We start from the raw sequence: 12,709 nt of genomic DNA on the forward strand, positions 1-12,709 counted from the left end.
GAACCGGGGACGAGAACGAGAACAAGGCCGTCGACGAGCAGATGAGGAAAGGGGCGAGGGGGGGTGCCGGGCGGAGTTTGGAGCGGCGGGTGGGAGGAGTGAGCCGGGAGGGCTGGCGACGATGAGGGCGGTCCTAACCAGTACAGTTTCCCTCTACTTATTCTGGACGCAGCGTCCCCCTACTGTAGTAGCCCGGGCCTTTGTATCTTTGCCCTCCAAAATTTTTCTTTTCTTCCGTCCTAAACAATCGCTTTCGCTTCAAGAACGCTCACGACCCACCCGACAAGCTCCTTCAGCACATAGTAACCATCCAGACGCGCGACCCAAGGGCTTCCACATACCGCACGGTACGAAGTCTGCGCCAGCCGTCTTTTTCGTATTACGTCTCTACGAGGCTCGCCCCTCAAACAACCCAACCTTCAGTAATACCTAATCTCTATTCGTCGCCAAAGTCGTAATGTCTCTTTCCGCCGATCCCAGTGGTTTCTCCAGGCCTTCAGGCAAGACGCCCCCTCCGGCCCCCTCGGCCGCCTATGCGAAGAGGTGTGTTCTTCTCTGTGCTCTTCACCGTCTCCTGCGCGACGCTCAACACATCCTTGCCCAACCAGAGCGCGCGAAATGCAGGGAGAGAGCATGATCGGGAGATACAGGCCTCCTGCGCTGCGCGCTCTAGCTTCAGGCGGTTCCCCACCTAATGACAATTCTCCTTCGACCACAACTCCAGCGGATGGCTCTGGTTTGCCTCCCAGCACTTACCCCGCAGGGTTCCGGAGGGCGAGGGCCGGGACCTTACCCTCCAACATTTCCCTCGCCGCCCAGCAGTACGCTCAGGCCTCCAACCTCGGCAGCACGCTCCCCTCCACAGAGTCCTTCACCGAACAGCTCCAGCATGCCGCCTCCCCCGCGCAGACCCCCTCGTCGGGCGTGCCCCCTATGCGCCCCAGCTTGCGGCATTCTGCTTCCGTCGCTTCTTCCGTGGCCGCGTCCGCCCTTACCGAACGTAACAGCCGCCTGCGTTCCGGCTCGTTGACCATGCTGCCCTCTAAGGATCTTTCCACTGCTTTTAACGGCGGCAGTATCTTCGCGCATTCCTGGCTCTCTTCCGGGAACAACAATAGCACTTTTTCTCCTTTGGACGAGTTACGTTCTGTTACGTCAATGGATTCGGGAGCTGACGAATTCGACGTTCACACCCTCGATTATCTTGGTTTGGACGAGACTCATTATCACCATCACCGCCAGCCTCCTGCAGCTACGATGTCTGAACTACGCCACCAGGCTCAGGCGCAGATCGCAGGGAATGTCGCAAATCCTCCTCGTCTGCGTGCGAGCACCGTTTCGAACCCGTACCGTCGCATGCCGTCCACCGCCGCCTCGCTGCTTTCTACCCCTAACGCAGAGGAGGAGGAAATGTACGAGCAGCCGTACAACCAGCAAGGCCTCGACGCATACGGCGAGATGGTCAACGACGCAAACTACCTTCCCTCTTCCTACGTCGCCAAGGGCTTCAGGCAGAGCGACCATCTCGGCGCGAATCTCACCAGCAGTCGCCCCCGTGCTATATCGGTCGGGACACTCGACAATCCCACGCCCATCCCTCGTCGACCTGCTCCCACCCTGGAGCAGATCCCCTCGCCATATGAGCTCACCAGCCCCATGTCTGCATTCGGTGGAGCTTCCGTCAATCAGATGGGCGGGTCTGCTGGGATCTTGAAGTCGGACAAGATGGGTGGTCCCAGAGGTGGATCGTCACCCACGGTCCGCTTTCCCAACGGCGAATTACCAGGCGTTAGGACGCCTACGTCCTATTTGGGTGCCCCCTCTCAACAGGGCAGGGCCGTTTCGCCCAAGTCAGAACCTTCGACGCAGATGCAGGCGCCGACGAGATCGTTGTGGATTGGGAATCTTGATAGCTCTGTCACGAGCGAGCAGCTTATTCACGTATTTGCTCCGTACGGTGCCATTGAGAGCTTGAGGCTTTTACCAGAGAAGGTGAGAGACATAATTGGCACGTTGGCGATAGGTAACTGACGTGGGCGTTTGTGCATCTATAGGAGTGTGGGTTCGTTAATTTCGTGGATCAAGGTGACGCTGTCCGCGCCAAGGAGGACGTCCTCAACCGTCTCGGTGGAAACATCGGTATGCCAAACGGTCAGACCGTTCGTATCGGCTTCGGGAAAGCGGACAGCGCACCCGCCGCCCCTGGCAAGGGTTCGACTGCTGCTCCTCCTAGCAACCGAACTGCGACCACTGCCGCAAACAAGGACGCCGCGAACCCCGGTCTCAATGGCATGGATGCCCAGCTCCAGTCTTCGCCCACTCGTGCTCTCTGGATCGGCTCGATTCCTTCGACCACTACTCCCGCGACCATCTTGAGCGTGTTCAGCCCTTACGGTCCCATCGAGTCCGCTAGGGTCTTGACTCACAAGAACTGCGGTTTCATCAACTTCGAGCGCTTGGACGACGCTGTCAGAGCCCGTAAAGCTCTCAACGGGCGTGATGTCTTGGGTAGCGACGTTGGTGCGATCCGAATCGGGTTCGCGAAGGTCCCTGTCAAGAACGGGCAGGAAGGTGCTGGTGCGCCGGAGGAAGCTACCGGTGTCAGTGTCCAGGGTATCGGTGACTTGAGCGTCGGTGCGACCATCCACGCTTTGCGCAGCGTCAAGGGTGCCTCTACGATTCCTGTCGACCAGCAGGTGCTCGGTGGCGCAGTCGAAAACTATCGCTCGAATTTGCTCCTCAGCATGATCAGCAACGGCACCCACAACACCGCGTTCGTTAACGATGGCGCGCCTAAGCCTGCGGGCTGGACGCCGAATGTGACGGAGCAGCAGATGATTTTGAAGGAACTCGCGGGTGGTAGCTCAGACGCGGACGCTGATATTCAGGTGGCTGCCGGTGAGTTTCATTATTCAATGATTTGAAAGTTCGTTTTGATGATATTGACGTTCAATCAATTCAATAGACTTCCGTCCTCCGATGATGTATTACACGACGATCCCGCCGGTCTCCGAGAGGCCTCACACTAGGCGCTGGGACGCGTCTAAACTCAGGGAGCTCCGTAAGAGGATGGACTCGAACACTATCTCTGATGAGGAAATCGAACAAGTCGCTGCTGACTTCCTCGATGGAGAGATCGTCGACCTTGCGTCGGACTGGTTGGGCAACACGGTAGGCATTCTTGTCGCACAATTGTCACATGAGTCATGCTCACGCTACCACTGTACTTGTAGGTTGTCCAGAAGTTGTTCGAGAAGTGTTCTGCTCCGGCACGCTTGGCGATGTTGGAACGCCTTGGTCCCCATCTCGCCTCGATCGGGATTCACAAGAATGGGACTTGGGCTGCGCAGAAAGTCATTGACTGTGTGCAGACCCCAGAGGAGGTGGCGTTAGTCGCATCCAACTTGCGAGCTTACGCGCCTCCTTTGCTGCTCGATCAGTTCGGCAACTACGTTGTGCAGTGAGTTTAGAATACATTCTCAGATGCTTGAAATCAGGCTGACTTCGTTTCTCCTCTCAGGTGTTGCTTACGGTTCGGTCAGCCCGCCGATGACTTCATCTTCGATGCCATGGTAGATCGTCTGTGGGACGTTGCTCAAGGCCGTTTCGGCGCTCGTTCCATGAGGGCTTGCCTGGAGAGCCCTCATGTGACTGTTAGCCAGAAACGACGCATTGCGACTGCGATCATCTTGAACTCCATTCCTTTGGCCACGAACCCTAATGGTGCCCTTCTTCTCACCTGGCTCCTCGATACGTCCGGCTTCCCCTCTCGCTACCTTCTCCTGGCGCCTCGCTTCACCCCTCACCTTTCGCACCTTTGCACTCATAAGCTCGCGTCTTTGACCGTCTTGCGCATCGTGAACCAGAAAGTGGAGCCTCTGGCGTCTGCCCAGATCGTCGATGCTTTGTTCAACTCTCCCGCGGACCACGTCCTCACCGATGTCTTGGGCGATCAAGTGAATGGTGTGGCTGTGGTCCACAAGGTCCTCACGAGCCCCTTCATTGATCCTTCTCAAAGGCCCGCTTACATCGAGGCTACGAAGCGCGTCCTCATCGAGCTGAAGGTCATCGCTACCCAGGCTTACCGCCGCCTCATCGAGGAAGTTGGTCTTCCCATCCCCAACCTTCAGCCGAACTTCCCGAACGGTGGTGCGACTTCGACTCCAGGCGCCAAGCCCAAGTTCAGCTCCCCGTCGTCTCCGTATGGGATGACCAGCCTTCCTTCCGGATATTCCGCTCATGACCAGAATCTGGCCTCCATGATGGCCGCGCTGCAGATGGGCGGACAAAACCCTCAGTCGGGCCCTCCTCAGCTCTCCATTGACCCTGGTTACAACACCAACGCGAACAATCATGGCCAGCACCAACACCAAAATATGCATACGCCTCGTAGCGCCCGTGGCTCTAACCCTGCATCTGCGTTTTCTCCCGCAACGGATCCTTTCAACCCCTTCGCGCTGCGCTCGCCCGAGATGGCGAGCCCTAGATCTGCCGTACGTCGCCAAGGCTCGATGAACAATATTCCTTCCGCATCGTCCACGCCCATTCCGCAAGCTCCCTATGGATCTCAGTCTCCCGGACCCAATGCGAACAGCCTTCTCGGTATGAGCCAGCCCTCGTACGGTGGGATGCCACCACAGTCCATGCCGCCTCAGGCCTTCCAGCAGCAGGCCTACATGTACATGTATCAACAGAACCCTCAGAGCATGGGAACATACCACGCTTGAATGAAGACGGCCGCGCAATTCTTACTATCGCAATTTCTGTTCACATCACAAATCATCATCTACGTTTCGTCTCGCACGTCAAGCTGTCTCGCATTCTATTCTCTTTCTCTCTTTCCCTTTATCTCCGTTCTCTCTTTTCTCTTACCCCTTTTCTCCCTCCTCGTTTCATGTTCATCTATCCACGTTATCAAATATCATTTCCTCCAACTTCACGTTGTCTTTCGCCATCGTTGGGTTTTGGTTCGATGCTCGCAATTGGTTACCATCTGTTTTATCTTCTCGATACCCCGGACTTGACCGACGCCGCCCACAATGACCACCAGCCCCCACCGCCAATCCATTGCCTACCCATCTCAGTCACTTCTTAGGCATCCACGCCCTCGCTAGCTATTCAGATCGATCGCATTTTCTTTTAGGATAGTAAAAATTCATTCTGTTCGGACGAAGGACGAGGATCTGGATCTTGCGTCGTGTCGCTTTTGTTCGACGCTACAAGGGCGTTTTTCTTTCCATCTAAATTTCCCCTATAGCTTCGTTTTGTTTGATTCAGTGTTTAACGTGCAATATTGATGTCTTTACCGTCTGCCTCTGGACGTCATCTTTCTCTTTGTCACCTCTCTTCTTTGGTTTGACTTGTTTCTCTCGTTCTTGATTCTGGTTTTCTTTCTTTCCTTTTCTTTTCTATTCTTTCTCGTTCAGTCTTCGGTCTCAGCTTTCCAGGTCACGACCCGATTCGACTCCCTTTGTGTATACTACGCGCCCCGCGCTGGCTGGCAAAGCGAAAAAATGCATATATAGATGAATCACGTTTTCTCTCTCACTTTTGCGCCATTCGACACCTTGAGGAGATTTGTTTTGCAAAACTGAACTCACGCTCGGGCCCGGGAAGCAATAATAGTTGATGAATACCAAATCGTGTGGCGCTGGTGTTTGTTCGTATTTGGCCTTGTTAGGATCCGAAGCCCTAGCCAAACCATGACGCGTGAACAACACCGCTCGTTGATCGGAGCCTGAATGGCCTTCTGCGGTATAATCGCAACTTCGTACCGGATCGCTGAGGCCACCCATGTCGAAGTCTAGACATGACACGATCTTTCACTCTGCCGCTCACCAGTTCTATCATGCCGAATGGCCGAGAGCCTGAGCACGTTCGATACAGCTTTCGGCGGAAGTCTCAGATCTGTTTTCCTTCTTTTTTTCTGCGGGATGTGATACATGCGATGAAAATTGTTCTCGATGACGCCAACTGCTCGCTGGTAGGCCGCAAAATATGTTCTGGACGTCGGAAGTCTAGGATATGCTCCAACCGCTGAGGTGATACGTGCGCTTTTGCGATGGCGAAAGCCTAGGATGTGACTAAAGCTCACTCGTATATAAGGGGGAACAACTTGGCGTTCTATCCTCACTCCAAACAGTCACCACAGTTTCATCCTCCCGCTCCTCTCCAGCTGCCATTTCAACGCCCACATCTCACACACCCTTACCCCTCCTCTCCACCCATCACAATGCAGCAGACTCGCTCCTTGATCTCTCTCTTCGCCTTCGTGGCAGCCATCTTCATGGCGACTGCTTGTGTCGACGCTGCGAACCTTCCTACCAGGCAGACCAACGCCGATCGCCTTCGTCGCAACCTTGGCCCTCTGGCCCCAGTCAAGAGGGTCCCGACCCCCGTACTCGGTTCGTTGCTTCTTCCTGTTTTATTGACCCATGCAGCATACTCACTTCCATATTATTTATCGTAGCTGCTAGACAAGCGGCTGCTTCTGCCGGCACGACCCAGGGACGTGCTGAGATTGTCCTCGCGGATGGAACCGTGCTCGGCCACCTTTCGGCTGACGACCCGAGCCAAGTCAACACTGACAGCACCACCAAGAGGAGACGTCGTGCCTCCAGTGGCGACGTCGTCTTGAAGTTCGTGGAGGGTACTGTCAATGGCAGCCTATTGTCCCAGGTATGTTTCTACGTGCGGCTCGTTGCAATATCGCCCACTGATCCTAATTCCTCTTCGTGCAGAATGCCAACTACTCCCCACCGTACATCGGTCAGACTGACGCTGAACTTACTGGGTACGCCTTGTCTATCTGACCATATCAAATTTATTTTACTTACTATCCACCAACAGCTCAATTCCATTCACAAACGTTGCGGAGGGTGACTTGTCCACGATGTGGACCTTGAACTCCACCAGCGGCGCTCTCTCAGGTATGCTCACCATGCTTCTTCTCGTCGTCAGCTATCGCTCAACGTATCCCAATTACAGCTCAATGGACCAACCCCGACGGCAGCAAGCCTACTACGTACATTCTGTACTTCAAGGCCAAGACCCAGCTCGCCTTCTCCAACACCGACGATGTGGAAGGAGCTGAAGCAATCGTAAGCCACCGTCACCTCTATGACGTCCTCTATTGCTCATATTCTCATTGCACACAGACACTCTTGCTCAGCGTCTAAAAAGCCCCGACTCCTCTTCACAACCACATATTCCTCTCTGTCCTCTTATCCTTCCAAACATCTTTGCACATATTTCGCTCTCTTCCATAGATTTCTTTTTCCAATTCGTCATCTTGTCCCGTTTCTCTATATTCTATATGTGACTCTCGACGTGCAGATTCATTGCCACAACTTGTAGCCCTGTTGCCCCATTGCTCTACACTACGTCGTGCCTGTTGGACACTGCTTTGACTAGTTCATATTTATTCCTTTTTAACGTGCGCTCTTTCTAATTCGCCAGCCATCAAGCACTCTCGAAATTGATCCATCTCGCACATGTATTTGATCGGAAACTTTGACAAAGCCCTCTGAGCCACTGTTCCCTGTCACGCAATCCTCATTCATTATCTCGGTCTGTTCTGAGCACACAAACGTCGTTCCTTTCTGAGCATGCAAAGTCGTCCCTTCCTGCGTCGTCCATTTCTGGGCATACAAGGCTCGCCGCTTTCCTTTTACAGTAGTCGTACACCCATCATTGCATCTTCTATCACCTCATCCCTCGAACAGGCCAAAATCGGCGATTTGAAGTGAACGAACGGCAGTATCAAAATCTGCCTTCGCGGTCGTGAAACCTTCTTCCCCCACGGCTCCGTTATCGCTCGCTCTCATGGGTATGTTCATGGTCATCACGACGTCTACTCCCTTATGCTCTACCCTGTAGAGGGCCAAGAGGATTCGGACATCATCCACATCGGCACGATTGAATTTTTGGACGAGCTGCGTGCCGTAAAGTACGACAGGAGACGGTGTCTGGTCCCCTCTGTCGTTCGGAATGATGGCGATTTCGCGCACAGCACTGGACTGTGCTGAGTTGTCATGAGCGAGCGAATCAAAATGGAACCTGATATGTTGGTCGAGTCAGATATGTATAGAATGATGACAGAGACGAGAGGCAAACTTGGCGGCTTCCGAGAAATCGCTGGGCTCGACGCGTTCGAGGATCTCGACGATAATGCTGACGTCTGAGTCGGGATATAAAAATACTTCCTGTGTGTCAGGGACTTGACGAAGTTGACTGCATTCCATCGATCAATATCCAAAAGGAATAATTTGAGCAAGAAACATACGAGGCGTCGACTAGAGTGGGTGGCAACAAAGCGGCGATAGCGCCACCAAAGAGCTCTCTTGATTGGTAGGTGGTCATGTTAGTCCAGTTAGACAGTAGCGCAGTGGTACCCAAGAAGAACGAATATCGTTGGTATCGATCGAGCTAGTGATATATAGTGCTAGCGAGAGTCAGAACGAGTCTACCAAGACTCAACTCTACCAGATGCGGCCCCGCTCTGGAGCGAGGCAAGAACGCTCGACTTGGAAAATATTCGCACGCTCGCGTGCGCTTTCATTGTGACCGACGCGATTGTCACGCGTTGTTGACTCTTTCATCTGCTTTCGTCGCGTCTCGTTATGGAGGGCCACCGCCGCTCGACTATGCAAGCCCCGGATTTGTTTGCGAGTACGCGGTCTCATATACCCATCCCAGCTTCGTCTGTCAAGAAACAACCTTCTGGGATGCGTATGTCCATGGCTGGCCCTGCCCTCAGAGGCGCCCCTTTCCCTACACCAAACATGGCACCTCCGGGTACGAATCCACGGCAATCATCAATGTACCGCTCTCAGAATATGAATCCCCTGCTGGCTAGCGCCTCGAAACCAAACTATGGTCGGACACCGATGAACAGGTCAGTGGTAAATGGATTGGGTCAAGAGATGAAGGGAGGAGCTTGCAACTGAAATGTGGATGCCTATAGTAGCACACGTCGAGGATCAATGTGGGGCGGAGCGCCCATGCCTCCGCCTCCTCTACCCGTTAAGGACTCTCGTCCTCTTCGAGATCGACAGTTTCAGGTCAAAATGCGCCAGGATATTGTCACGGAGCTGCAGAACTCAGGCTACGACATCCATCCATCGACACTGGCCAACATCACAGGGAAAGACTTTCGAGCTATTTTCCACCATCTTGTTCTCCTTCTGGATCCCAACTATCCTTTTAATCACTCTGCACGCTTTGAAGATGAGTTCCTACCGGCCATGCGAGCTCTTCGATATCCCTTTGTTGGCCAGTTGGACTCGAAATGGTTGGCTGCACCAGCTAGTATGCACTCTTGGCCGTCTCTTCTCGGTGTCCTGCATTGGTTAGTGAATCTGGTCGAGGTAGGTCAATCTATTCCGCGCTGATCTGTGTCTGCATATCAGTCTTAACATACGAACGGGTGTTAACAGCTTGTCTTCAACTAGCAACGCTTCCAGTACGCGAACAGTGACGAACCGACCCTGCAATTACTTGACACGGTGCCTGAGGAGTTCGATGACGAGAACCATCATCGAGCATTAGCGTTCGAGCATTGTGTCAATACGTACGAGCGGTTTCTCGCCAACTCCGATGACTTTACCCAGGAAGAACAAGAGTTAGAACAAAGATATGGTAAGTGGATACGTACAATCTGTGTATTTTACATAAACTAATCAACTCTGCAGCGAAGAAGAACGAGCGTACATTGCTTGGCTTGGAGGAAGAACGGAAGCAGTTTGACCAGCTCAGAACTGAGTTGGAGAAACTACACTCATCTGAGGTTCGAAGTTTTTCAAGATTTTGTCGGAAAGTTTCCTTAACGATGACCGTGTCGATAGGCTCCGATAGTACAAGTCGAGGCAAAGAACCAGACCATCAAGAGCGATTTAGCCAAATTCGAGAAACTTCTCCAGTACTTTACAGATAGGAGAACAGGCTATCTCAAGACAATCTCTGACGAGAAAGCTGATCTCGCTATTCGAAGTACGCTCTCCTTCTCTTCGCACTATGTCGTCGGTGATTGAAACGTTGTTTAGCCAAATACCTGGACGACCTCCGAGCCGAACAGAACAGGCTTTCGGACGTCGTAAGGGAGCAAAATCTGTCTCCAGAAGAAGTCCACCGGATGACTACAGAGCATGAGCAGCTCACGCGTAGTTTAGAAGACCTGAAGTACAGGATCGCCGAGTCTCACAACAACATCATGACTTTGGAGGTCCAAGTTGAGAATCGCTCCGCCGCAGCAGAGGAAGCTCTTGACGCCTACACATCCTTGATTTCGAGCCTCGGTCTCTTCCCACCCCTGCCGTCACCATTCCAAAATGTCGATCTGACCTTGGAGTTGAACACCGCTGCATCACATCCATCACACATTCTCACAGGATCCGATATCCAACGAGTCATCAAGCCAACGTTGAGCGAGATATCCCAGTCTAGACGGGGAGAGAAGGACAATGTCGAAACTGAACGAATACAACTGGACAATGAACTCGAAATCCTGGTCTCGGAGTGCGAGAATCTGGAAGAAGAGATCAACGAGCTCGATAAGAAGGTTGGGGCCCTGAACGAGCAAGCCGACGATTTACGTGAGGTACGTCAAGCAGGCTCGAGATCACACTCTTTGACAGACCTTCTGATTATCGTTCATACAGGCGGCACAACAGGAGGCGTTGGTAAGCAATGCTGAAGCCACTCGTCTCGAGCGCGACCTGGCACAGGCTAGGACAGCAGCGCTAGCCAATGGCGTCGGTGTGAAGTCTCGATTGCAATCACTACAGATTGCGTGAGTATTGATCTGGTCAATGTTAGACTCACGTCTGTCAAGCTCACCTCTTTTCTCTTTCTATCCAGGTACCGAGAGCAGATTGAGAAGGTGACACGCTTGAGAGAGGAGACTGTGCGGGCCATCATCAAGAATTGCAGTGATATTGTCATGTTCAAAGAGAGCGTCTCACAACACCTGAAGCATCTACAGGAGTACGCGGAGGCGAACTGATGTCGACGCCGCGACGGCGAGTGCTATGTATTTTTTTGCCTCTTTGAGAATCCGTCTATCTTTCATTCTACTCATTCCATTGATGCTCTCGGGTGTTGGATTATTATTATTTTTCTCCCTTCTCTGCTGTATCTCGGTTGTCACTCACGTCGTGTCACTTTTCCCGCAGTCGTTCATATCCATGGGCCACGTTCCGTATGTCTTAATGATAGCTCTATCGTCTTTCGCTATGCTTTCGCACGTCCTTCTACGATTCTCCCGCCGTCCGTCATGAACGGCACCCTTATCATACTGCAACTTACGGAGGAAGCAGCGCCGGTTCAGCACAGCCGCGGCCACAAAGCCACCATGAATGTCGGACATGTCGCAGAGCGGCACTAAAGTTGCCCAATGCCTACGGTGAATGATGCCTATGCATCATCATTCCAGGTGATCCAGCAATCAGCGTTGTTGAAATGCCGCCCGGCGACTCGAGACATTTTCAACGGCGTTCACGAAAGTGAGGATCCTAAAGGATCAACTTGATCACTTACGTAATTATTTGTTCGGAGGTCGTTGAGCCTTGGTTGAGCCAAACCCCTGCGTCCTTATACTCAGTTAAGGATTATAGCTTCAATATCCTATCGCTTTTCCGCGGATCTCTACCTCTAGCCTTTTGATGTCTTCTTCGCAGGACAAGGCACGTTTGATCAGACCACCTTCCTGAGGCATCAATCGCCGAGTTATAGCGAGCCGTCATCGTGCTCGAAAAGCCAGGCTATTTACTCAGAGAAATTCATGGTCTCGTTTTTATCTGCGACGTTTTTGTCACTGTGCAGCTATCTTCCGATGGATCTATGGCTTCGCGAGGTCAACCCGAAATTGATGATCCCAGTCTTCAATGCTCTTCCGTGGATCGCCGAGTCAAGGGCGCAAGCTGCTCTTAACTTGGAACTTTGCTGCATTGTCTTATCTGTGATGCAATGTCGTATATGTGTTCAACGATCTTCGCCGTGCCTCGGCTTTAGTACGCGTGAAAGAGGTGTGTAACTCCAATTGCTTCTTTCGCTCAAGTGAACGTCTTGCGTATGCTTACCTGCCAAGGACAATTCAATGACAGATTGGCATGAGGGGTTGGAGGCTTTGGGGTTATCATCGGCGAACACTGGAGCTGAACATGAATGGCAAATTCCACCCTACGTCCCCACCGAGTTTCTCACTCTGAATATTCTACGCGTCTCCGGAAGAGCAGAGTTCCGCTGCTAGCTGCACTGCAGTGGCGCTATACGCGAAGATTTTGCTTGGGCGCCTCCTGAGGTTTTGTGGCTCTCAGAAGAATTGGCCGCCGAGCGTCACAGCTCTGGGCAGGCATTCGTGGGAATAGGTTCCGCCACAACAAAACTGCATTTTGACGATCGAGAGCAAACTCTTTCTGGATTTCTTAACCTGCGCACATGGAGATGTCGGGTGTTGGCATTTATCTTCCCTCCGGACACAACACTCGGTTTGGATATTCACACACTATCTGTGCTGGTGCGTCGTGATGAACGTACGCTGGTCCTACTGCCACCCTGACGCTCCGAGGAAGTCTCGCTCGAGCAAGCGCGTCTCTGTCTAACGACGCATGTCTCCTTTCGTCACATACATTGCTTCTATACAAGAGTCCTCAGCCATGATGTTCAAGAACATAGCCACCTTTCAGTTCACAGGCCTCCCCCGGTGTTTAAA

The 12,709-nt window shown here is 52.7% G+C and overlaps 4 protein-coding genes across 4 annotated transcripts; 3 read left to right on the top strand and 1 right to left on the bottom strand.

Moving 5' to 3' along the window:
• Positions 1–146: 146 nt before the first annotated feature.
• On the top strand, positions 147–5,538 carry STEHIDRAFT_119406 (uncharacterized protein). The gene is made up of 6 exons (XM_007301286.1): positions 147–543; positions 609–1,992; positions 2,055–2,898; positions 2,966–3,171; positions 3,234–3,460; positions 3,521–5,538. Exons 1-6 carry the CDS (start codon positions 458–460, stop codon positions 4,725–4,727), a joined length of 3,954 nt encoding a protein of 1,317 aa, XP_007301348.1. The 5' UTR covers positions 147–457; the 3' UTR covers positions 4,728–5,538.
• Positions 5,539–6,232: 694 nt separating this feature from the next.
• STEHIDRAFT_137827 (uncharacterized protein) lies at positions 6,233–7,207 on the top strand (the record flags this gene model as incomplete). Its single annotated transcript, XM_007301287.1, has 6 exons — positions 6,233–6,404; positions 6,470–6,678; positions 6,741–6,793; positions 6,850–6,929; positions 6,988–7,100; positions 7,158–7,207. 6 exons carry the CDS (start codon positions 6,233–6,235, stop codon positions 7,176–7,178), a joined length of 648 nt encoding a protein of 215 aa, XP_007301349.1. The 3' UTR covers positions 7,179–7,207.
• Positions 7,208–7,546: 339 nt separating this feature from the next.
• On the bottom strand, positions 7,547–8,473 carry STEHIDRAFT_119407 (Mog1p/PsbP-like protein). Its single transcript, XM_007301288.1, has 3 exons — positions 8,285–8,473; positions 8,116–8,232; positions 7,547–8,058 (listed from the first exon to the last, which is right to left on the bottom strand). The coding sequence occupies exons 1-3, from the start codon at positions 8,359–8,361 to the stop codon at positions 7,710–7,712; spliced, it is 543 nt and encodes a 180-aa protein (XP_007301350.1). The 5' UTR covers positions 8,362–8,473; the 3' UTR covers positions 7,547–7,709.
• A 160-nt stretch (positions 8,474–8,633) lies between these two features.
• On the top strand, positions 8,634–11,162 carry STEHIDRAFT_75157 (uncharacterized protein). The gene is made up of 8 exons (XM_007300567.1): positions 8,634–8,896; positions 8,966–9,368; positions 9,453–9,639; positions 9,693–9,787; positions 9,846–9,990; positions 10,044–10,597; positions 10,659–10,789; positions 10,858–11,162. The coding sequence occupies exons 1-8, from the start codon at positions 8,646–8,648 to the stop codon at positions 11,000–11,002; spliced, it is 1,911 nt and encodes a 636-aa protein (XP_007300629.1). The 5' UTR covers positions 8,634–8,645; the 3' UTR covers positions 11,003–11,162.
• Positions 11,163–12,709: the final 1,547 nt, after the last annotated feature.

This window comes from Stereum hirsutum (assembly GCF_000264905.1).
Source record: "Stereum hirsutum FP-91666 SS1 unplaced genomic scaffold STEHIscaffold_3, whole genome shotgun sequence".
Lineage (NCBI taxonomy): Eukaryota > Fungi > Basidiomycota > Agaricomycetes > Russulales > Stereaceae > Stereum > Stereum hirsutum.

Bases quoted from the DNA above. Each gene is read 5' to 3' on its own strand.
- STEHIDRAFT_119406 (XM_007301286.1), top strand. From the start codon at position 458: ATGTCTCTTTCCGCCGATCCCAGTGGTTTCTCCAGGCCTTCAGGCAAG. The intron at 3,172-3,233 runs GTAGGCATTCTT...CTGTACTTGTAG, and splicing joins CGGACTGGTTGGGCAACACG to GTTGTCCAGAAGTTGTTCGA. The intron at 3,461-3,520 runs GTGAGTTTAGAA...TTCTCCTCTCAG, and splicing joins TTCGGCAACTACGTTGTGCA to GTGTTGCTTACGGTTCGGTC.
- STEHIDRAFT_119407 (XM_007301288.1), bottom strand. From the start codon at position 8,361: ATGACCACCTACCAATCAAGAGAGCTCTTTGGTGGCGCTATCGCCGCT. The intron at 8,233-8,284 runs GTATGTTTCTTG...GATGGAATGCAG, and splicing joins CCCACTCTAGTCGACGCCTC to TCAACTTCGTCAAGTCCCTG. The intron at 8,059-8,115 runs GTTTGCCTCTCG...CCAACATATCAG, and splicing joins GATTTCTCGGAAGCCGCCAA to GTTCCATTTTGATTCGCTCG.
- STEHIDRAFT_75157 (XM_007300567.1), top strand. From the start codon at position 8,646: ATGCAAGCCCCGGATTTGTTTGCGAGTACGCGGTCTCATATACCCATC. The intron at 9,640-9,692 runs GTAAGTGGATAC...TCAACTCTGCAG, and splicing joins AGAGTTAGAACAAAGATATG to CGAAGAAGAACGAGCGTACA. The intron at 10,598-10,658 runs GTACGTCAAGCA...TCGTTCATACAG, and splicing joins AAGCCGACGATTTACGTGAG to GCGGCACAACAGGAGGCGTT.